The 25,449-nt window shown below is 40.2% G+C and overlaps 1 protein-coding gene across 4 annotated transcripts in view; it reads left to right on the plus strand.

Annotated features, from left to right (window-relative positions):
- Positions 1–25,449, plus strand: part of UGGT2 (UDP-glucose glycoprotein glucosyltransferase 2) — a 192,162-nt gene that overhangs the window by 74,339 nt on the left and 92,374 nt on the right. For all 4 annotated transcript variants that reach the window (XM_019444060.2, XM_019444061.2, XM_019444062.2 and 1 more), the window contains 5 exons: positions 5,086–5,177; positions 10,164–10,314; positions 20,522–20,641; positions 21,472–21,557; positions 22,110–22,245. In XM_019444060.2, coding sequence (XP_019299605.2) covers positions 5,086–5,177; positions 10,164–10,314; positions 20,522–20,641; positions 21,472–21,557; positions 22,110–22,245 — 585 coding nt within the window. The remainder of the gene's footprint in view (positions 1–5,085; positions 5,178–10,163; positions 10,315–20,521; positions 20,642–21,471; positions 21,558–22,109; positions 22,246–25,449) is intronic.

Consider the following 25,449-nt stretch of genomic DNA (forward strand, 5'->3'; position numbering starts at 1 on the left):
CCATTCTGATACCCTATGTCTTTTGATTGGAGCATTTAGTCCATTTACATTCAGTGTTATTACTGAAAGATACGGATTTAGTGTCATTGTGTTATCTGTAGGTTTCATGCTTATAGTGATGTCTCTGGTCCTTTGTGGTCCTTGCAACATTCCACTCACAGAGTCCCCCTTAGAATCTCTTGCAGGGCTGGTTTAGTGGTCATAAACTCCTTCAGTTTTTGTTTGTCTGGGAAAGCCTTTATCTCTCCTTCTATTCTGAACGACAGGCTTGCTGAACAAAGGATTCTTGGTTGCATATTTTTCTTTTTCAGCACGTTGAAAACTCCCTGCCACTCCTTTCTGGCCTGCCCCATTTCAGTAGATTGGTCTGCTACTACCCTTATGGGTACCCTTGTAGACCTTAAGGCCCATTTGTCTAGTTATGGGTCTGTTTAAATTTTCTGTTTCTTCCCATTTGAGTTTTAGTAGTGTGTGGGTGTCTAATTTGTCCATCCCTAGCTGCTTTCAGAGTTCTCTTTATCTTCATATTTTGCCAGTTTCACTATGACATGTCACACAGAAGATGGATTCAAGTTACGTCTGAAGGGAGTTCTCTGTGCCTCCTAGATTTCAATGTCTGTTTCCTTCCCCAGATTGGGGAAGTTCCTACCTACGATTTGTTCAAGTACACCTTCGGCCCCTTTCTCTCTTCTTCTTCTTCTGGAACTCCTATGATATGGATATTGTTCCGTTTCATTTTACCACTTAGTTCTCTAATTCTCCCCTCGTGGTCCAGAATTTTCTTACCTCTCTTTTTCTCAGCTTCATCTTTGCCATAATTTTGTCTTCTCTTTCACTTAATCTCCCCTCTGCCTCTTGAATCCTTGCTGTCACTGCCTCGAGTTTATTTTGCACCTCATTTACAACATTTTTAAATTCATCATGACTATTTTTTACTTCCTTGATCTGTGCAGCAATAGATCTCTGCTGTCTTCCATGTTTCTTTCAAGCCCAGCAATTAATCTTATGACTATTCTAAATTCTTGTTCACTTATGTTGTTTATATCTTTTGATCAATTCTTTAGTTGTCATTTCTTCCTGAAATTTCTTTTGAGGAAAATTCTTCCGTTTCATCATTTTGGCTAGTTCCCTGTCCCTTATGTGTTTTAAAAGCTTGCTATGTGTCCTGCACTACTATATTAAAGAGGGGTCATACAGTCTCCAGGGCCTGGCCCTTCAGGAGGTGTTTTTTGGAGTGTGCTACTTGCTCTCTGTTGTTGTGACTGTGGTTGCTTTATCTCCCTACCCATCGTGATGTTTTGGACCTTCCACTAGGTGTGCTTTGATTTGTTTGCTGAAGTAGCCTTGGAAAAGAAAACAAAAAACAGAAAAACAAAACAAAAACACCAGCTACAGCAAAACAACGGGGTGATGGTGTTGATGGAAGAGGCCTTATCCCATACAAAGAGAGAGATGACAGGAGCAGGGAAAAAGAAAAGAAAATTGACCAGAGAAACTCTATGGCTTAATCCTGACAGAGGGGAAACTGAAGGAGATATAGAATAGTAAAGAGAATAGATTCAATATGTCTGCTTAAACAAACCAACAACCAGAATAACCAGACTAGAGAAGGGAAGAAATAAGGAGAAAAGGAAGAGGGGGGAAAAAAAAAACGTGTGTGTATTTATATATATACACACACGTACACACACACAAAACAAGAATTGTCCAAGAATTAGAAAATGCAAAACCACTGGGGGCCTTGGAACCAGGGGCAGCACTGGTCTGGAGGAGGGGCTGTCTGGTTAACATCTGTCCTGTCCCAGTAGATCCAGAGTCAGCAGGCACAGAGGGGCATGGTTTGGTGTGGGCGGGTCCCCGCCTCCACTGTGAACCTGCTGTCCCTTCCCTGATGCCACATGTTGGAGGTGGTGGGGAGAAAAATGGCGACACTCCAGTCTCTCCTTCACCGACCAGGTGTCCCAAACCACTCATTCAGGCCATCCTTGCAGTGCCGCAGGAGGGCGTGAATGAAGCAGTTTGCCCCACTCCCCCAACTCTCGCATCTCCCTGGCTCACGTCTGGGATTTAAACCCCGATGTCTTAAAGGGCTCTGCTCTGTGCACCACAGTTCCGGGGAAGAGGCACTCCGTGTGGCAGATATGACTTCTGGCTGGTGGGCACAGGCAGCCTTTGTCCTTTGAATGGTTATATACCTTCTTCCCACAGCACTCCAGGGAGAGGATCACTTTCTCCCACTGCAGACTGCACCTCTGAACTAGGTACCGAGCCCAGGGCTGGCTCCCCTCCTCCCCAGGTGCACAAACAGGGGAGCCAGCCTCAGTTCAGAGGAAGCCCCACAGTTAGAGACTGGATCTTTCTCTGTCCTGCTCTGTGGTTTTTCTCTTGTCCAGATATAGTCCTACGCTTCCTTAGTCTCTCTTTTTCATCCCTTTGTCTCTGTGCAGAAGGGGATCCCTCCCATCCCTGCATTATGCAGCCTGTTTTATCTTTCCCAGTTCGCAATCACGCACCTATGACCCGCCAGGTTGTCCCCATGGGTCCCTGGAGACGTCTTTGTCACTCTGTGGCCTGGACTCTTGGAATTCAAAGTCCTTTGGCCTCAACACTGCTGTGTTTGAGGGATGAGGGAACTACAGGTTTCCCTACTTCTCTGCCAGTTGGATCTCTCCTCAGCCTCAGCTTATCCCCTCTTTTTTTGAATGAGGTCCTGTTTCTCACTGGGAATTTGTATTCATTTCTGCTCAAAGCCTAGGAGCACCCCCAGCTTAATTCCACTTCCAATAAAAGGTCTGTGTGTGTGTTTTAGACCTTAAAAATAGTGTGAAGTCAAGCCTCAAACTCCTAAAAATGAAAGAGGTCATGAATCCTTACTGAAAACTTGTTCTTCCCCCGCCAAGAACCAAGGGGAGATCGGCAAATTTCTATGCTGTTTCTGCCAGGCTCACTGTGAGTATAACACTCCTTTGTGCGCACAAGGATCTGACATTCCTCCCTGCCCTGGGTGGGCCCACCCTTAAAACCCTAAGCTTTAGGCTACCTGGGAAGCTTGAGATTTCCTTGGGGGCAGGGCCTTCAGTGTTCACTTACATCCTTGACTCCTCTTCCCACTTCTTTTCTGCCCTTAGATGCTTTACTTTTAAGAACTAAACCATTTATTTAGAGGGCATTATTAATATTTTAATCCAGCATGTTGTGTTTTTTTTTTTAGTAGAATTTCAGGATCTCTGGTTCATCATATTGCTGGAAACTGAAGTGTTACCTTTTGATTTGCGAAAAGCTACCTTAAATCATATTCTTAGGGTAATTTTCCAGGATTTAAGGCTCACTCCTCTGAGGGGAATGAGAAAGAACTTGTCGGCCAGTCGCCAGTAGACAGTATTTTAGCAATCAAATCCACTGAGTTTAATTTATTACCCTTTTTTGAGTATCTTCTTTGTTCGAGGCACAGGGGCTGGCATCAGCATTCTCGAGGGAATTAGCAATTTAGTATATAGATCTGTGTACTTGATATGCTGTCTCCTTACTGTTGAGATGCCTAAAAATGAATGAGGTGCTGGAGAGAGCTGGAGGCCATGTGTGTGAAGGTTCAGGGCAAGTTTTGGGGAAAACAGTGATGAGTTCATTAGACATCTGTAGATTATGAAGTTGGAATGCAGATTTCTTAGAATAAGTCTTCGATAGAAAGGCATAGAAATAGCTAAAGATAAATCCTATTTTCACCTATGAATCTTCTCAGGTTTAACCTCTTGCTAGTATTCTGTAAATCAAGTGGAAATACTTTCTGTCCTATTACAAATTTAGTTCCTTCTCTCCCTTCTCTTTATGTAACCTGTCGTGGTGAGTGATCACCATAGAGAAAAATTTACCTCTGCCAAGCCTTCTCTGAATCTCCTCACGTTAATTGCTTCACCTGCCTTTCCAGAATAATTTATAGAAGTCTCCGTTAGGTCACTCACATAGCATCACTGAAATGCACTGTTTTGAAATTGTTTTTCCTTCTAAATGAATTTGCCTGCCCTGCTAACAGTAATAAAAGCTTCGTTTGTGAGTGCCGCACATGTGAGTAGGCACCGATATATATCACATCTACAGCCTATAGCTTGTGAGATGGGAATAAGTACACCCGTTTTGCAGATGATGATGATGATGAAACTGAGACCTACGAAGCAAATAACTGTATCCAAACTTTACCGTGACTAAGTAGCAAGACTAGGCTTTAAAGTTGATTTGACCCCCTCACTGGCAAGAAGGTCACATTCTGTACTTTTGTTACTGCTCTAATGCCTGGAGTGGTTTCTAGCTCAGAGCGCGTGCTCAGGGGATATTTACTGAATGAAAAACAACATTGAGATAAGTCTTTAATGGAAGCCTTTATGAACTTAGAGTGATCTCCAACAAATATTTACAGATACACCCAAGTTTTGAGTCCTGGGTTAGGTGTGTGGCACCTATCAAATTCTAAGTGTGTGTACAACTGCATACACACGTGATACAAAATGAAGTAATTGTCGTAGAATTAGAACTTTATTTTTTTTTTAAGTTTATTCATTTTTGAGAGCAAGGGAAGTGCAGAGAGAGAGGGGATGGGACACGGAATCCGAAGCAGGCTTCAGGCTCTGAGCTGTCAGCACAGAGCCCGATGTGGGGCTTGAACTCACAAACCACGAGGATCATGACCAGAGCTGAAGTCAGATGGTTAACTGACAGAGCCAGGCGCCCTGAAGTGGACCGTTAACATCCTGTATTGCAGAATCAAAATATTCGGGTATTTGTATCTCTAACCTATCATAAGATTTCCATCACTTAGCTTGGGTGGGTGAACTGCTGCAGCTATAGGCCAAATCTGGCCTGCCACCTGTTTTTATAAATAAAGGTTTTGTTGGAACATAGTCACGCCCATTTGTTTACATGTCTGTGTCTGCTTTCTTGCTGTAAGGACAGAGTTGAGTGGTTGTGACAGAGATGATGTGGCCAGCAAAGCCTAAACTACTTACTATATGACGCTCAGAAAGTTTGCTGACTCCTGGCATAGATCACTGTTGGTACATGACTTGGTTAACCATTCCCCTGCTCTATTTCAAGGGTCTTCATGCTAGATTTGAAATTCAGCCAGGTGATGCTTGTCTGTTCATAAATGGACTTCGTGTGGATATGAGTGCTTATGATTCTTTTAGGTAAGTATTGAATTACTGATACAAACTAACTATGACTTGTATAAAGGCAAATGTTGTCCTAAGTTTTGTATTTGCCAAAATGCAAATAATTACTTTTTTAAAGGTAAGTCAAATACATGTTTGTGCAAGACTTCAGAAAGTCTTGTATTTGTCATGGGCAGAATTCTGTTATTATTTTGGTGGAGTACTCACAAGTGTCTTAGAACGCAGAATTGGGAGAGACCTAGGCAACATCTGTTCAGATGTGAAAATTGAAGTTTCTGAACTTTCGTCCTATACTTGTCACATTGTTGGGAACGGTCTTTCATGAGTAGGTCTGTCCGTTAGCAGGGAAGTTCCTTGGGATTGGGCTGAGCAGCTGAGGACTTCTACCCTCCAGAAAGGAACTGAAAGGAACATGACACATTTCCCCAGAAGAATGAAAACAAAAAGAGTTTAAAGGACTTGTATTTGTCAGAAAGGAAATTTGAAATTATAGAATGCAGGGTATTATCTGTTTAGGTCAAAAACAATTCTTGAAAAATGCTGTAGGGCAAAATTACAAAGTATTGTGTTTATCATGGCCACTGATCCATAAATTAGTCAAGGGTCAAACAGAAGAAAACTCAATCTGAAATTATTTTACATTTAAAGAGAAGCATAAAACTACTTTAAAAATTAATAAGGTAAACTGAGTAAACACAATACTTTAGTTCAGATATTCTATTTTAATTCAGTTGAATAAACTTTCATTGAACTTCAGTTAATTAAATGTTTATCTTCTTTTCTTACCAATTTGGAAAGAGTAGGAAAGTATAGGAATGACTTAGAAACATAGTAGTTCAAATGAGGCTTTTCTCTTTATTTAGTTGGATCCTTGGGAAAAATGATAATGAAGTATCTGTAGGCTAAGTACTGTACATAGAGTAGAGTGGTTGTTAGCTCCTGGCCTGTGAGCTTCAGGGGGACAAAACTTCATCTGTGCTCAGGAACAGTGAAAGTGGGTTTAAGAGAGGGAGAAAAAGGGATGCCTGGGTGACTCAGTCGGTTAAGCATCTGACTTCAGCTCAGGTCATGATCTCGAGGTCCGTGAGTTCGAGCCCCTCTTTTCGGGCTCTGTGCTGACAGCCCAGAGGCTGGAGCCTGCTTCAGATTCTGTGTCCCTCTCTGTCTCCACACAACCCCTGTCTCTCAAAAATGAATAAACATTAAAAAAAAATTTTTTGAGAGAGGGAGAAGAATGGTGGGTAGATTTCAGTAAAGTCTTCATAGGAACATTTTGCCCAGTAATTTAGAAAGGCTTTAGGCTGTTCAAGAAATAAAGCCCCCTTGGCTCCTCCACCTGGTAGGTAGAGATCTGCACAACACGTAATACAAAATCACTAGTCGTAACTACTGTAATTCCCTCCAAGGAGGAAAAGAAAACGCGTGAGGATATTGAGGTTTTCTGGCATTTTTAGCCCAAAATAAGCAAATTCTCCAAAAGAAATCAGAACATGTAGAATAAAACCGGTGTGGAGCATGAAAGGAAGTGATTCAGGAGAGAGGAGAAGGAAGGAAAATATCCTATTACTGAAATTATGTCCTAAGTCTAGAGCAAGGTCCTGTGCCACTAGTACTTCAGAATTGCCTGTTTAAGAAAAGACTGGGAGTGGAGCGCCTGGGTGGCGCAGTAGGTTAAGCGTCCGACTTCAGCCAGGTCACGATCTCGCGGTCCGTGAGTTCGAGCCCCGCGTCAGGCTCTGGGCTGATGGCTCGGAGCCTGGAGCCTGTTTCCGATTCTGTGTCTCCCTCTCTCTCTGCCCCTCCCCCGTTCATGCTCTGTCTCTCTCTGTCCCAAAAATAAATAAAAAACGTTGAAAAAAAAAATTAAAAAAAAAAAAAAGAAAAGACTGGGAGTGAGGAATTAGCTTCTTTCCCATCTCCTGTCTCATTGCATTTTGGCTTGTTGAGGCCTGATACCATGCACTGTGACCTTCAGGTCCTGGAAGTAGTGGGAGGAGCTGGAGCCTCCATGGGTCAGGCCGGCAGTGGTTCAGTCATGGCCCAGGTCGAGCCTGGCTCTCCTCCCCAGTGAGGTTAGACAGCAGGAGGCTGTAGCAGTGACCAGGGAGGAAGGCAGGTAGGGCTGAGCAAATTTGAGGAGCTCCATAAATGGGGTTTCACACCTGTGCCCTAGAGCCACCGACTCATCTTTTTCTTTGAACAATCACCTCAGCCACAGATTTGACCAGACAAGCTGGTGACGAGTGGATATTAAGCATTTTGATAACCAACGTGTTCTGCTTAAGTGGTGTCACCACAGTATACCTGCCAAAGAGACAGACGGAACAAAGGCGTCTTGATATCCCTACTTGTGTGGGGCTTCTTTGTGTATCTGAAGTTATCTGACTCACAATCCTTCGGGGCTCTTGATAAATACGTATTTGTAATGCACACAGCATTAGAATTCAGTATTGCAAATTAATTCAATATTAAAATTCAATTCAGTAAATATCTGAGTGCCTGCATGCTACAGAAGCTGGTCGATATTGGGGGTATAATGGTAGAGATAGAAATAAGTGGTCTAGTCGGGTAACTGATACCAAATATATAATGACAGTGTGAATTATAAAAGATAAACCTCCCAGAGCTCCCAGTGCTCTGGGAGGTTATAACTCCAGAGATTTAAACTAGTTCTTGGTGGAACATAGGGACAAGTAGAAATGTCAGATTTCTTCAAGGAAGTGATAATTTAAGCTAACACTTAAAGGACGAATCAGGCAAAGTGGACAGTAGAGGTTCTGCAAGCAATGGGGTATTTGGAGAAAATGACAGTGGACTCCTTTGGCCAGGCTGTGGAGTGAGAAGCCAGAAGAAGCTGAGGCTACACATGTGAGAAGGGTCAGCTTGCGCGACCCAGTTTCGGATTGCCTTTTGTCTTCAGGGCTGGAGAAGCCAGTGAAGGGTTCTAAGCCAATCTAAAGATAGTACCTGTTTCAAAGAGAAGCATGAGAAATTACTTTGTTTCACAATCTATAGATATAAGGCATTTTCTTAATAAATAGACCTAGCATATTTAAAGAACCTTTTTTTTTCCATTGGTAGCCAAAATTCAGGATTTGAAAAGAGCAAGGAAGAAATAATGCTTATAGAGGACAGCTGTATGCCCAGTAGTGAGTTAATTTAATCTTAATACCTTATACAGTGATTATCGCCATTCTCTCTTTTAGATGGGAAAATGACACTAATGTCACTCAAAGATAGGGATACAGCTGGCAAAAAGCAGGATTCAAAACCTCATGCTCTTTCCAGTGTGCCGTGTAAGTCGATAAGGTTTTTCTATCGATGGTTTTCCTTGGAGACTAGGTTGGGATAACAGAGACGGTAGATACAAAAACTGTGGAGATTAAAGTTGTCCAAAAAGAGTGACCAGTAAGCATCATGAAATGTTCATTGTTTTACATTTTTTAATTTATTTTCAAGAGAGAAAGACTATGAGCCGGAGAGGGGCAGAGAGAGAGGGAGACACAGAATCTGAAGCAGGCTCCGAGCTGTCAGCACAGGATCTGACACGGGGCTTGAATTTACGAACCACAAGACGATGACCTGAACTGAAGTCGGAGGCTTAGCCGACTAGGCCACCCAGGTGCCCCGCATCATAAAATTTTAAAAACGGAGAGAGCACTGGCAAACAATCCACAATTCTTATCTTACAAAATAAGGGAATGTAGACCAAAGGGGTTAAGAATTTCAAGAAGCCTCACATGAAGTAGCATGGTAGCCCAGACTAAATCTTATAATCAGATTGGGATTTGGGGTATCTAAGCTAGTGCTCTTTTGAGCATACATGTCATCTTCCCATAGATTGGAGGCGGGTGGGTAAAAACGGTGCTTTGTAAAGCAGTGGTCAGGAGTGCCTGGGGTACAGACATTCAGAGGCAAGTCATCCAGGCCAGCTGAAAACACTAACAAAAACCAGCTTTTGTAAGAGTTCGGACATTAGATCTCAGCCTTCTAAATGTAGATCTCTCCAGGCCTGCCTGAGCATGGTGTTCTGAAATCCACACATTGCTTTATTCTGATTCTGTTCATTTCTGAAAAGCGAAGCGACTTCTTCCATGGTTGGATTTTGTGATGAAGCAGTTCGGTTAACTATTATAAATATGAATTTTAACACTTGGTTTCAAAAAGCAATAAAGTGCTTTCTTGCCTGGGAAAGCTTTACCTTTGCAAAAATACACACACACTTTACCACTACCCGTAAAGTCTTACCTTTACAGATACAGGGAAGCACTGCCTTCCTATAGCATTCATACCCCAGCTCTGTCCTCACCCACTGAGAGGCCTGGGCAGGAGACCACCTGTCTGGGCCTCGCCTGCATCACCAGGACGTCCTGAGGCGGTTGTGAGGTGCGCTCTGTTTGGGGAGGACGTAGACTTACCTGGAACACAGTGTAGCTTGATCAGTAGAAGTGTAAGGAATCAAATTGCCCAAACTTTTTGCCAGTGGGATTGTATATTGATGTTGTTATTTTTAGCAGTAATCTTCCTGTCGTGTTTAAGAGCTCTCAAAGTGTTACATATATGATGAGAAATTTTAGTGTGTGTTCTAAACAGATGTGAACTTTCATGTTTTAATGGGGCTTTTTCTGTGCTAAAATTTTATATCATGGGTCCCCTTGTTTTATTAGTTGATTTACCAAAATGGTGACCTAGTATATTTTTCCCTTCATTTTTGGTTTGCTCAGGGATGAGCATATCTTCACTTCTTTGCTAAAGAGTGTAATAAATATATCTGGTTGCTTTGCCTTTTAAATAGAAAGATTTTGTCAATGTACACAAAAAGTCAACATGAGCTTACCCTAGATAATTAGAACTCCTTGTTTGTTAATAAGTTTTATGTTTTTCCTGATATTCATAAAAATACCAGTGGAATCTGTTTCTAATGCTTTAAGAAACTTATAAACGTTAAAGTTTTTTTTAATGTGGCAAATGAAAGTAAAACTCATTTCTTTTCTTTAAAAGAATTTTGGATATGCTGAAACTAGAAGGAAAAATGATGAATGGCCTTCACAATCTTGGGATCAGCAAAGAAGATACGAGCAAATTTTTAAAATTAAAATCCCATGTTTGGGACCATACCTATGCATTAGATATTAGGCATTCTTCTATAATGGTAAGTGCTTATGTGTAGTTCCTTTTTAAAAAAAAAGGTTTTTTTAATGTTTATTTTTAAGAGAGAGACAGAGACAGAGTGCGAGCAGGGGAGGGGCAGAGAGAGAGACAGATAGGGAAACACAGAGTCTGAATCAGGCTCCAGGCTCCGAGCTGTCAGTAAAAAGCCTGATGCAGGGCTCAAACCTACTAACCAGGAGGTGGTGACCTGAGCGGAAGTCCGACACGCTTAACGTACTGAGCCACCCAGGCGGCCCTCATGTAGTTTAAAAACCTTTAGTAGCTTTAAGACTGAACGTAAAACCCATTGTTGGCAGGCCTTCAAATAAATGTAAGCATTTTGGAGAAGGTTGCAGGAGAACTCCGAAGAAAAGTGAAAATATAGACTCCTCCCCTCTGATTTCTTGTATTAGCTTTCCTGTCGGTCCTGTTCTCTGCGTTTCCTCGCAAGAACTCACTCGTTCAGGATCCGTCCCAGCTTTAAAAAAAAATAATAAACACAAATAACCCCATGAACGACAGCAAGAATTGAACATCCACTATTAAAATCAGTGGAATGTAAGGATGCCACCTACCATCACGACAAGCTCGTCTGGCCGGTTCACAGAGGCCGCAAGCCTTCCGGTCGGTGCTGCACCTGCGGGATTGGGCGTCTGCTCACGTCCCCGCCTGCTCGCAGCTCCGATGCCCTCCCAAGTGAGGCCCGTGAGGCTGTCGGTGGCCTTCTCCCTCCTTTCGTTTCTAGGCTGTGAAATACTCTTCCCCCCACTTTCCCTTCGTCGTGCTCCCTCCAGCCGGGCGGCTCCTGCTCGCTCTTCCGGCTGCAGCTCCCAACAGCTGGGACCAAGAGCAGCTTTGGAGGATGTGTTCCTGTGTGCCCTGTGCAGAGGAGTCCCAGCATCCCCTTACGTTCGGCGATTTGCCAGAAGGACTCACAGAGCCTAGAAGTTGTCATACTCGAGGTTACAGGCTGTTGTGAGCAGAACACAGAGTGGCGTCCGCAGAGGGAGAAAGCACGAGGTGAAGTCCAGGGGAGACCGGGCGCAAGCTCCCACGTGCTTCACTTCCCGCGTGACCATGCACGCCAGACTCGCTCGAGCCGGTCTGTCGTGTGGGCATACGGTGGCTGGGTGACTGAGGTCAGCCACTCAAGCTCCCGGCCCTTAGACGGAAGGCAGGTGTTCATCCTGTCATGTTCACGTTCGCTCTGTACAGACTGCCGGAGCCTGCAGCGAGGTCCTCCGCGAGGGAGAGAGGCCGCAGTCGGAACCTCTTAAGGGCTCAGTTACCAGAAGCCAACCTAGAGGACCTTTGTCACGGAAACAAGCCCTTGTACAGAACGTGCAAAGTGTGAGCAGCGCGGCCCACTGAGTTAACCCCTTCTACCCCGCCTCGTACACACACGTGTGTGTCTGTATACGTATTTATTGTTACACGATTACCAATCCTTCCTTATACTTTGGGCAGTTAGTTTTTATAATTTTGCAATTTTGTCCTGTGATTCTTTGAGGACTTTGTTTCTTACTAGACCATATAAACTTGAAAGTAGGAATTTTTATCCATTTTTTTCCTCTCACCATTATACCCCTGGTTTTAGTAGGTACTCAATAAATATAAATATTCTTTGAACGAATAAGTAAATATTTATCTCAAACCAACATAAAACATAATTTTTAGCCGTGAAACTAGGAACATTCTAATTACAACATAATATCACCATTATGATTTAACATTAGTATAAAAAAGTTTGGCAGTTAGAAAGGAGAAAATAAAAGTATCATGTGGCAGATTATATAACTAAAACTCCTCCAAGACAGCTGTTACAATTAATAAGACTTTAGTAAAATGGGTTTGAAGTGACAGCAGATCAAAAGCTTTATTTCCAAAAGCCACTTGGAAGATACAATGATTTATTCATAATATAAAAATGCAAGTACCTGGATAATATCTTTACTATGTAATAATCTTAATAATGAATAATACAAACTGCAACTTAATTGAGGAAATAGAGACAGATATAAAGATAAACGGAAAGAGCATTAATTGGCAAAGACTTTGAAGCAGTTGTGGCTGTGGTGCCTTTACAGCATTTACAGACTTTGATCAAGTAATTTCACTGGAAACTCACATAAGGAAATAGTGGGAAATGGAGAAAAGTGTTTATACCCAAAGATATGATCACCACTGCATGTTTTTAAAGCAAAATAGAAATGAGTTAAGTATGTAATAGAGAAATGTTGTAAATTTTATATCCATGTGCTCAGGTATTATTCAGACACCAAAATTATGTTTATAAGGATTGTGTGTATAAGGATGTGTCAGGAACAATGACTGTGCTCTCATGTTAAGTAAAAAATATTTTTTTAATTTAAATTTTAAAAAAATTTAAATTAAAAAAATGTTTTACATGTTAAGTAAAAAAAGATTATCTTACATGATAATATAGAGGATCAGAAGGAAATGTATCAAGATGTTCTTATTAATGGGTGATGTGGTTTAAGGGGTAGTTGGGTCTTTTTCTTCATGCTTTCTGTAAAGGCCAAATTTTTAGCAGGTATATTTTACTTTCTATGATCGGGGAAAAAAATTTTTTTAGAGATTTTATTTGTAAGTAATCTCTAGACCCAACGTGGGGCTCAAACTCACAACCTCAAGAAAAAGAGTCACATGCTCCACTGACTGAGCCAGCCAGGCACCCCAGAAAAAAAAAAAAAAATTTTTTTAATGTAAAGAGGCATAACCTCTCTGAACATCTTGCTAACTGTCTCATGTAAAAATTTAAGGGATTTTCTTGGAAGTATCTCAGTTTTTATAGTTCTGTCCTACCTGAAAAGCCTTCTCACTTACAAATTTAGTCTACCATCCAAGAATCATGGAAAGACAACAGCAACAACGAAATGCCATATTCCCTAAGTTATTAATTAGTTTATTCTCTAGTGTATTATTAGTGTATTCTCTAGAACACTAAGTGCCTTGTTATAAATGTTTATTGCTACTGTGTTTTACTGCTCTTTAGACCATATTGTCTCATTGGCTAGATTTTACTTTGACTTGGAAATCTCTAAGCTCCATTAACAGATGTCTTCTCTAAAAATGTTTCATCAGAAAAAGGAATGACCATGTTAGTAATCCTAATACTTTGTGACTTTCAAGCATTCGTGCATTTGTAGAAGACACTGGGAGTGTGGGCTACAATAAGAAAAGGAAAGTAGTCTTCAAGACTACTCTTAAAAAGAAATAAATCTATAAGGAAACCTTGCAGCTCCATTTATAAAATAACATCCTGGTCCTCCCGGGTTGGCCACGAAGGCCAGTCACCACTGGAGAGGGGCAGCCTGATGCTGTCCCCATTGCCCCTTGTCCCCCCAGTGCCATTTCCCCACTGCACTGCTGTGACAGCTCTCTTGATCCAGCTCTTGGACACCTTAGGAGACGTTCTTTTCCATTCTAAGAGTATCAAAGTAATTTTTTATTGAGGTAAAATGTGTATAAGATATGCTCCTTTAACCTTTATAAGTGTGTGATTTGGTGGTATTAAGTACATTCACAGTGTTGTCAAGTCATCACCAAGATCCATTTCCAGAACTTCTTCGTTCCAAACGGAAACTCTGTAGCCATTCAGCAATAACTCCTTCTCCCCTTCTCCCCAAACTCCCTGGTAACCTCTGTTCTACTTTCTGTCCCTATGAATTTGCCTTTTCTAAGTGCTTCATAAAGGTGAGATTATATAGTGTTTGTCCATTTCTGTCTGTATTTCACTAGGCATACTGTTTTCAAGGTTCATCCATGTTGTAGCATGTGGCAGAATTTTATTCTTTTTAAAGGCTAAATGATAGCTTAATTTTTTAAATACCCTTTCTTGCATATTATTAAGGGAAATTTTGTGTCTCAAATGCTTTTATTTTTCCACTTGGAAAGTGCCTGCTTTCAGTAGATAATTATTTGTTGAGAGTTCATTCTCTGGATTCCTTTAAAAAAAACTGGCAAGAAACGCAGAGCTCTGGGTTTGAGTACTCTTCACCTTGGTCTGTGAAAGCAAAATTAACTCATGCATAAGCTTGATTTTTGCTTAGTAGCATTTGCCTACCTCCCAATATGATATGTATTTATTTGTTTACATATAGTCTTCTTGCAGTGGCATGTAAGCTCTATGAAAACCAGGACTTTGTTAAATATCCTCAGTATCCATCAGGCCCTATCACATAGGAAGCACTCAGAAAATCTGTTGGATGCCTTAATGTCAAAACAGTTATTCATGAACAAAAGCAATACTTTGCGTTTAATTCCTTTTCTCCCCCTGGATCTGTTTCTGTACTTTTTGTCTTTACAGAAAAAGCTGAGTCACTGAGTTAGATTACTTCGACCTCTGTATTTATACCCTCCCCAAAACAAACCCTGGCAGTTTATTTCTTAAAATCTGCTTGCTTAAAAGTTGAGTAAAAACTCAAGAGGGTCATTGAATATTCTCCCATCCTTGGTTAACCATTTTAGGTTTCTCTCACCAGACGTCAGGAGACACAACTTAAATTTTATATAGTTTAGTTCCCTGTTTCTTGTCTTGCCACAGTACATCAGGTTTCACTAGTATTTTGTTAAATTCTGTAAAAATGACCATACAATTGTATCCTTGGCTCCTTTTGTAATTCCTTTTCAGTCTAATGTGCCAGACCCCCCATCATGAAGGGGGCTGGGTCATATTCCACCAAAACTACCCCTGCCCATAGCTGCAATTTTCTGTCTTCTATTCTGGGATATCCGTGATGTAGCCATATTCCTGAGTTGCTTATGATCATTTTCTTCAATTTCCTTTTCTTTAAAGTTCCCAAGTCACCCTAGCCATTTGTCATCCTATCAAAACAGCTCTAATTCTTTGTTTTTGTCACAAAATGACAGTGATAAGATTAAAAACAAACACTAGTCAGCACAGGCAGAGGAAATGAATTCTTTATCCAGATTAAGAATGTAACTTGCTACCCACAGTGGGCCCCACAGTCTATGACAGCAAATTTCCCATCCAAGCCCCATAATGTTGTAAATCAGCTTACCGTAGACACATGGGTTTACTCTGGACTCTTAGTTCCATTGATCTATATCTTACCCTTATGCAGACACCACACTGTTTGATTACTGTAGTTTTTGTAAGTTTTGAAATTGGAATTGTGAGTCCTCCAAATTTGTTTTGTTTTATTTTATTTTAAGATTATCTTGGCACTCCTAGGACCCTTGCCCTTCATTATGAATTATAGGATCATTTTGTCCATTTCTGGAAAAAGGACAGTTGGCATTTTTATTGAAATTTCATTGAACCTATAGATAATTTAGAAGGTATTGCTATTTTAATACATTAAGTCTTCTGATCCATGAATATGGGATGCCTTTCCATTTGGTCTTTATTTTCTTTCAGTGATCTTTTGTAGCTTTCAGTGTACAAGCCTACTACTTGTTAAACTTATTTCTAAGTATGTTATCCTTCCTGATGCTATTGTAAATGGAATTGTTTTCTTATGTATATTTTAGGATTTTTCAATGCCTCTTAATTTTTTGTTGAACATGGGACATTTTGAACTAGAAGTCAGATTCTCACCTTCCCTGGGTTTGTTGTTACTGTTTGCTGTTGTTTTTATCATTTGTTTAGTGTCTTCTCTGAACTAACTTTGTAAAGTCTATATTCTTTTTTGTGTGTGGCCATGGAAATCTCTGTTATTCTAGCCTAGTCATCTACTCAATTTTGGACAGAGATTTACTTAAATCCCCGGACCCAGAAAACCTCCCAGTCTTGAATAGGGGCTCTATGTGTGTGGCTGAGGGAGGAGGGGGCAGCCTGGGTCAGACCCTCAGCCAAGCGGTGTGCATGTGCCTCAGTCTTCACTCCCTGCTTGCACAGAACTTCAGAGTCAACCTGAGAAGAGAATCGGGGCCTTCTCAGTCTTCCCTGGGCATGTGCAGGGCCGTTTAGAAAATCCCAGGAATATGCCAGAATGTCTTAAAACCCTATTTCCCAAAACGTCTCATTCCCCAACCTTTCTTCACTGGATTTTGACTACTCTGCTTTCATCCCAACCGTTTTCTGTTGCCTCAGGGAGGAGTAACTAAAACATTTGCCCATAAACGTTTTCCTCAAATTGGGTTTGCAGCTCTAACACTGTTATGACTCAGTCAGATAAAGCCCTGGTTTTCAGTGGGTTTTCTAGGAAGTCACCAGACCGTTCAAACAAAAACTAGAATTCTTTCAGAATGAGGTCCATTGTACTTTCTCCAGTATTGGTACTGGAATTCAGGCTGTTGTTGTCAAGGCTACTGATAAGCTTGGTAGCAGAAGATAGAGCTGGGATAACTTACCACACCACAAATCTCACTGCTCTTACTGAGACTCAGCCATTTTTCTTCAATAAATATTCTCAAGGTTGCTGCAAGCTTTTGGTTAGTTTTCATAGTTCTTATGATGTTGACTCCCCGCCCCCCCCCCCCCCCCCCGATTTTCTAGTTTTTTGTTGCTTTTATGTAAGGGTGGAGTTTTGGAATTCCTTAGCCATTTTGCTGATGCCACTCCCTCAAGAAAACCCAAAGGTATAAATTATAAATCTGTTAAGTGTTTTGCTTCTCTCAGAAAGAGAGTCATCGTGTAACACCATGACCAGCCTTGTGTCCTTTTGCTGACCTGTGTAGCTCCTAGGACACTGAGGAGGTTGTCTGGTAGGTTCTACTCTGTTAATAACAATGTCTTTTATTCAGTATCTTGGCAACCCAGTAGATACAAAGGCCAGAGTTCCGATCAACAAAACTAATAGAGGTAGTTCATTGGAATTTCAATGCCAGCTCTCGACGCAGCTTTGTGAGGTCACGCTCACAAAGCTCACAAAGCTCATTGCTGCTGCTTCTGTAAATTTACTTGAAGTGAGAAATGGGCAGTTCAGTCTCTGGGCCTCTGCACCCAATTTCCATTGTCTCTGTAGTTCTCCAAAGTGGATCAGGGTATCACGTAGGTGAGTTTACCCAGCACCCATGCTATAAATTGGGCCATTGCTGTAGTGTTCGTTCTAACTGCAGTATTTGTGGTAAGAATCACCAAGGGCACTTGTTCTACATGGAGATTCCTAGGCCCTGTTCTGAGATTCTTGCTATTTGGTAGGTCTGAAGGTCGGCCAAGGAATCTGCATTTTCGGTAAACACCTCCAGCTAGTTTGATCATATTAAAAGTGACTCTGCTTCCAATCATTAATCAGGTTCAGTGGGACAGGTACATAAAGCATTATAAGGCCAGTTTTTCACATAAAACCAATATTAAGTGATCAGGGGGATCAGATATTCACATCCTCTACTCTGGTGCCTTTTCCTCCACTGGCCTCAGATTCCCAGAGAACAATGAACTGATCTAGACACTGCTAGAGTCTACCAAGATTTCCAGTTCATAGGGGATTCCTAGCATATTGCCAGGATCTTTAGAACTGTTCCCATTACCTTCACATCTTGGCAGGAGTTATCTCAGAAACATAAACAAGATATATCACTACCTACTTTTCCAGGGAGACTGAAGTTCTCCCTTCTCCCTCCCCTCAGTATTACCAGGACAGATAGTAGCAGAAGTAAGCTAATCACAGGTCCCCATCATACTTGTTAACCACAAAATGGAAATTGTTGCAGCTGACCCAGTTACCCCTGCCCGCATGTCTTTATGGACTTCTTCAGTATGTCCCGGACTGAACCATCTCCCTTTCCTGTCCTCTCCCCTCAACAGCCTGCTTCTGTTACAGCTGCTGTCTCAGTGTTGGTATGCTGCTCCTTTCTGAAAGCCATGAATTACCCTAGATTTTCCCTCTTACTTGTCCCTCTGTGTGTGTGTCTCTGAATTTAGTCTTCTCTCTGAAACCACTGCCTCTGACTTGGTTCAGCTCTCCAAAACCTCTAGAACACTGCAGAAGCCGCCTAATTTCTTCAGTCCCAATGGTCTCCTCCCTCCTTTCTCCTGGGACTTTCAGGGGCATGTGATAGACCGTTTGCCTGTGTCGTTCATCTCTCTTACCCTTTGTTTGAATTTTTGCACTGTTTTTTTCTCTGTGTACTTTAGTTAATATACACTTGATTGACCTGTCTCCAGCTGACGTATCACTGTCTTCCTCCGTGGCCAGTCTACAGTTAAGAACTGTAAGAACTAATTAGGAGGATTTAAGTATAGAGTTTTAGAATCTAGAATATCCCAGGGCGCCTGAGTGGCTTCGTCAGTTAAGCAACTGACTTTGGCTCAGGTCATGATTTCACAGTTTGTGGGTTTGAGCCCCATGTTGGACTCTGTGCTGACAGCTCAGAATCTGGACCCTGCTTCGGATTCTGTGTCTCCCTCTCTCTGTGTCCTTCACCTGCTTGTGCTCTGTCTCTCTCTTTCAAAAATAAACATTTTTAAAAATTTTTTTAAAAAACTAAGTAAAATCTAGAATATCCTGCTGGCTCTTTTTTTAAAAAATAGGTTTTTCTCTTAACATTTTCCATCCTTCCATCCATTTTCTTTTTATTTTTTTAAAGTTATTTATTTTGAGGGAGAGGGAGAGAGAATGAGCAGGAGAGGGGCAGAGAGCGAGGGAGACAGAGGATCTGAAGCGAGTTTAATGCCGATAGCAGCAAGCCCGATGCGGGGCTCAAACTCACAAACCATGAGGTCATGACTTGCGCCGAAGTCAGATGCTTAACCGACTGTGCCACTCAGGTGGCCCTATTTTTGTTATTTTTTCAATATATAAATCATTAAAGTCCTTGTGTAAGTCCTATGTTATCTGGTTTTTCTCTGGTTTTTCTCTTACGTTGTAATATTTGGTCTTTTATTTACATGGCAGTTTTGGAGAGGAGCCCCAAATTGCCGATGTAAAGTCACAGAAGCAAAGGCTTGTAAGGTTTGCCCAGCAGTCCAGGCAGCAGGCCTCCCCCGGCTTCTGTTGAGGCAGATTTCTGGGCTTTGTGAGAGCTCTTCTGCCGTGTGTCTCACTTCTAGGGGCTAGCCCTCCCTCTCCTTTTCTCAAAGCACAGTGTTTACCAAAGTCTTAACACTTTGAACTTCAACTTCTGTCTCCTTATTACCATGCCCTGGCTGCAGTTTCAACTTCCCAGTGTCAATTCCCCCTAGCTTCTTTTTTTTTTTTTTTTTTTTCCTTTGGCAGTGTTGAGGCGGATATGTGTGTGTATGCTCACGTGTGCAGGTTAGTAGTCAGCAAATGAGAGGAATCTGTATAAAGACGGTTTGTTTTCTTCCCTGCAGTTTCCTCCTCTCCTGGATTCTCCCCACCCCCACCCTGGCCCAGTTCCTACCATTTAGGAAACCCTAATTTTAACTTCTGTCTTTCCAGCACAATATGGCTGTCACTTTCTGTTTAAATTAGTTCTTCCAGGCTGCAATTTTGAAAATGCCCCTAGGGATAGAATTGAGGTGAACATGGAGCTTTCCCCTTAATGCCTCCTGTTTTCAAGGATTGTAACTCCTTGACTCTTGATTGTTGGTTGACCTTACCTCCATGTAAACAACGGTTTATATGTTTTCCGCCCGCTTTTAGCATGTTTCAGGCAGGCGGCTTAGTCTAGTGTAAGTAGTTACCTCTTGATTCTAATTGGCTTTCCAAGGTATCATGTTTTATTTTCCTTATGTCTGAGGGTTTAAATTTGAGAAGGGAGGTGGAGGACCTCATTGCCTCCTCTACTGCTGATAATTAAGATAAACACTTATCTCTCTCAAATAGTTTATGGAGAGTAATTTCTATGCAATCTTACCTATTCATTTTTATTGAGAGAGAACACGTGCGAGGGTTGGGGGAGGCTACTGGGAGAGGGAGAGAGAGAATCTTAAGCAGGATCCACACCCAGCGTAGAGTCTGATGAGGGGCTTGATCCCATAACCATGAGACCACGACTTGAGCTGAAATCAAGAGGCAGGCCCTCAACTGACGGAACCACCCAGGCACCCCCAATTTTATTTTTTAATATGAAAAACAAACCTCAATAGAAGTCAGTTGTTCTGGCAGGGGAAGGCTTACTCTTAAAGGCCATGGTAATAAAAATTGTTGTACATGATGTATTCCTTAATGTAAAGAATATTCAACTGGCTTCTTCCATTTAATCAGAAATATATAAATTTCTGTGTATGATTTTACTTGTTTGATAGAATAAAAATTGGCTTTGAAAATGATTTAAGTGTTAATATACTTAAAGATTTCTGGATTCTTTTCTAGTGGATCAATGACCTAGAAAATGATGATCTGTACGTTACATGGCCTACAAGTTGCCAGGAGCTTCTAAAGCCAGTGTTCCCTGGAACTGTACCTTCCATAAGGCGTAATTTTCATAATTTGGTGAGTTTTATTTTGACATTTTATATACATCTTTTATAGAGATGTCAGCATTCTTTTTGGATTACCTTGTTCTTGGTAAATAGGCATCTGTGTAATAAGAAGGGAAATACTTACCTGATGCAACAAGCTTAAGGTGGCATGACTGACTGTCCAAAGCCAGCAGTGTCACATAATCTGCCTCTTCTTGTTTACATGTGCTTTTATAATACCAATATGATATTGGTGGTGAGTTACTTTTACATTTTCTGAAAGGAATTTGATTGAACTTTTTCCTTCTGTATAATAAAGAGCTAATGATTAAAGTTTAGTACATTTCAGGGAAAAACACATAAATATCACTTTACCATCCATGTCTGAGTTCACTATTACAATATTAAATAACCTTATAGAACTTTGAAATGTGTAGAAAATACTTTTTTACCCACAAAGACAAATTTCCTACAGCAATGTAGAGAGAGCAGTTATGTTAATGCTATTTTTTTTCAAAATTCAATTACTATCTTTTAAAAATATTAAAATCCAGTGCACATTTAGAATACTATATTTCACTTTACATAAAAAATTTTTCTTTGTGCTATGGTTCAGAAAGAGGATGAATAATCTGGTAATTAAATTCCATGTCTTATTCAGATGTGCAGCCTTTAGAAATCCTTCATTATCTGTGAAATTCTTATATAAAATTCTTTAGTATTGCTAGAAATTTCTTTAAAAAAAGATTGTACCTTGAATTTCATACTTTTAGCTACAGGAATCAGACTAAACTTGAATTTCATGAAAATTCCAAAATGTTAAAACAAAATAGTGATTATAAACTATCTACTTTCTTTTAGGTTCTGTTTATTGATCCTGCCCAAGAATATACCTTGGACTTTATAAAACTTGCTGAACTTCTCTATTATCACAAAATTCCTCTTAGGTAATTGTCAGTTTATAACATTAAACTATCAACTGAAGGAAATCTGTGAAATTCATGTTGTATTAAGGAGTATTGCATCGAGTGTTAATGTGGGATTCAAAGCAATGGTGGTCTCTAATGCCCAACACAACACAGCTCTGTTGTGAAGTATCATTTACCTTTATGATCGACTATGTTAAAGCTGCTTGGTAATCTCATTTATCCCGTTATTTCCTGAGAGAGTGATCTGATTACTTTGGGTGCTTATAGATGGATCCATTTCCCTGGGATTGGGTTAAGAATACACTTTCCCTTTTTTTTTCTTGGAAAAACACAATTATTTAATAATATCGCCACCAGAGAGAGTTTGACAGTTTGGAGAAATCCAATAGTAGGTGGATGTTGGTGAATAGACATTACAAATCAAACCTTTTCAAATTAAGTACTTCCCCTCCCCCCTCTATTAACACATTCCGTCCATCTAGATGTTATAGTCTAGTAATGTTTAAAAATGGTGGTTGGTTGTGACTCAAGGGGTAGTTGTGACATTCCTTCTTCACCTTCTTTTCCCAGAATTGGTTTTGTGTTCGTTGTTAACACAGATGATGAAGTTGATGGAGCAGACGATGTCGGTGTTGCTCTTTGGCGAGCTTTCAACTATATTGCAGAAGAACAGGATGTGTCACAAGCGTTTATTTCTGTAGTACATGTGAGTGTGTGCATGAGGTATAATTTCTTTAGAAAGTATAGTGGGTTTTCCTGCACTATTCCTGTAATTATTATCATTTATTATTTTTATCTTTCAAAGTTTATAAAAAAATGATTGTGAGGATTAATACAGATGATGAATTTAATTCTTGCAGCTTCTACCTGAAATACATAATGTCGTCCCCACTTTACAAATTAGGCAACTGAGACTCTGCCAGAGTGGATGAATTTTCTTGGGTTTATTCAGCCACTAATGGAATTTAGATTGTATATAGAAGTTTAGAAGAAAACATACTCATAGAAAATGATTAGTCAAGGATGAATTCTTGAATGAGGTCTTGAACAAGATTATGAATAAAAGAGGTTACTGCAAAGTTAAACATTCTAAATGACAAAATATGTAGACCCTCCCTAGAGAATTTCAAAGGAGAAGGAGATCACTTCATGACAGCAAATTGAGGGGGAAATGGTAGGATAGGTACTGAGTTTGACAAAGAGATGGTATAAGAAAAGTTAGAAGTTGGTAAGGACCTGATTAAAGAACAAGAGGTGAGAAGATTATTTTGTAATTGAGGTTTTGAAACTACTATGGCCCATCATGGAAAAGATATATTAAAGAACTATATTGTTATCATTAAGGATGTCAGATCATAGATTAAAAACTAGTTTCATTAATTCATTGGTCTTTTGCTTTCAACCGTTACTACAACAAGGACTGGTTCTTCTTCAAAGTGAGAATGAAATTACCAAAGCCCTGTAAACTCCCTACCCTGCTTCCGTAGCCCCAGGAAAACCACTAAATACCTCATTCATTCACTGTCCTGGGACACAGAAACAACCTGCACCTCAGTGACTTGGCGATACACTTTGTTCTTTAAGAGTGCTGTGGAATATGTGTCATTCTTGTATCTCGGTCTGTTTTACTAACTGATTAGTGTAAGAGTTTATAAGGACTTCAGATTGACATATCTTTTATTGAAGTCTGGCTACCTTATTGTAAAAGGATCAGTATGACATTCAGAACTAACGAAACTTGAAGACCTTTGAAATTCTCTTTAAGTAATCTTAATTCTCTCCTTTGACTCTTATATCAGACATTAATTTGCATATGATGGCATATTTCTCAATCGCTTGCCTTTTGAATTATCTACTGTGATGTTCAGCATAGTACTGTAGTATCTTAGAAAAACAAATTACATTTGAAACCATAGGATTCACTACGAAGCAGCATAAAAGTATTAAATGTGTGCCATAGCCTACAAGTTGTGCTAACTTATTAGAGGAAAGAGAGGGAAAAATGAATGAGGAAGGAATACCTATAACATACTAGAATTCACCAGGGTCTGAAGTGTGAGAATGGTCATGGTTATTCAAACTATGTATGGTCTTGGGGCACCTGGGTGGTTCAGTTGGTTAAGCATTCAATTTTGGCTCAGGTCATGATCTCACAGTTGGTGATTTCAAGCCCAGCGTCAAGCTCTGTGCTGACAGCTCAGAGCCTGGAGCCTTCTTTGGATTCTGTGTCTCCCTCTGTCTCTGTCCCTTCCCAGCTTGTGCTCTCTCTGTCTCACTCTCAAAAATAAATAAACATTAAAAAAACAACAATGTATGCTCTTGACCCTAAAATTTCAGTAGCCCATGGAAAAGTAAAACATGATTGAGCTTATACCATTCTGTTGGAAATGTATTGTATCCTTTAGGTGACTTAGCTTCACTAATTCAGAATAATTTGAGCAAAATCTAGTCTTTTAGTAAAATACCTGAACTATAAAGTCTCTTTAATATTATTCCATTGCTTTCATGAGAAAATTATTTTATCTATATGAAATAATTTGAAAATACAGTATCAGGAGAAAGAAATATTATAGCAGACAAAATTATAAAAGTCTATGAAAATTATTGAAATGTGTTAGAGAGTTATGGTAGAGTAAGTACAGTATTTATAGCAAAACAATTGACTTTGTATCTCAGCTCTCCACACTGGCTATCCAGACTTACAAGTAATTTGATTTTCTCTTCCTACCTTACAAGATTAAGATCCGAAAAATAGGATATTACATAGTTGATGAATATTTGTTGAATGCGTGTTTGAGAATGCAAAAGTGCTTTAAGACTTTAACTTTTGGCCATGATAGGTAACTGACAACACATTAACCATCTCACCATAAGCACAAAACTGGACAAACAACATGAAATAAGTTTATTTTCAGAAGTTCAACGAGAAGTAACACGAACTAGGATCTTTCCAATTCCGTGCTACTTCAGGAGAAATACCAAGAAGAAGAAACACAAAGAAATCCTTTAGGCTGAAAGGAAATGACACCAGATGGTAACTCAAATTCATACACAAAAATGAAATGGTAACCATAAATAAAAATGTAAATATACGGGTGAATATAAAAGGCTATATGAATATATTTTATTGTGTTTGAATTGCACAAGATTGACTAAAGCAGATTTTAACATATAGATGTAGTACAAATGACAATAATTGTACAAAGGAGCAGAGGATGAAATGGATCTATTTTGGGACTTAAAATTTAACATTTGTCAACATAAAGTTAGGATTAATAGGAAGCAGAGTGGAGTAAATTGGCACAACTGAATATGCACATGTAAAATGATGAAACTGGATCCCTATCTTCTACCATATACAAAAGTTAACTCAAAATGGATTAAAAAGTTGAACATAAGACCTGAAACTGTTTCCTAAAAGAAAGCATAGAGGGTAAGTAAGCTCTTCGTCATTGATCTTGGCAGTGGTTTTTGGATTTGACAACAAAGTCAAAGGCAACAAAAAAAAAAAAAAAAAAAAAAATAGGGGGTTTATATCAAAATGAAATATGTCTACACAGCAAGGGAAACCATCAGTGAAACAAAATGGCAACTGTGGAATGAGAGAAAATATTTGCAAACTACCTATTCGGTAAGGAATTAATATCTGCAGTATACAAGGAATTCATACAGCTCAACAGCAACAAAACAAAATAACTCACTTAAAAAATGGGCAATAAGGGCTACCTGGGTGGTTCAGTCGGTTAAGCGTCTGACTTCGGCTCAGGTCATGGTCCCGCGGTTTGTGGGTTTGAGCCCTGCGTCAGGCTCCGTGCTGACAGCTGGGAGCCTGGGAGCCTGCTTCGGATTCTGTGTCTCCCTCTATCTCTGCCCCTACACCGTTCCCGCTCTCTCTTTCTCTAAAAGATAA

This window comes from Panthera pardus, unplaced genomic scaffold (genome assembly GCF_024362965.1).
Source record: "Panthera pardus isolate Hobbes unplaced genomic scaffold, ASM2436296v1 HiC_scaffold_1, whole genome shotgun sequence".
NCBI classification, from domain to species: Eukaryota; Metazoa; Chordata; class Mammalia; order Carnivora; family Felidae; genus Panthera; species Panthera pardus.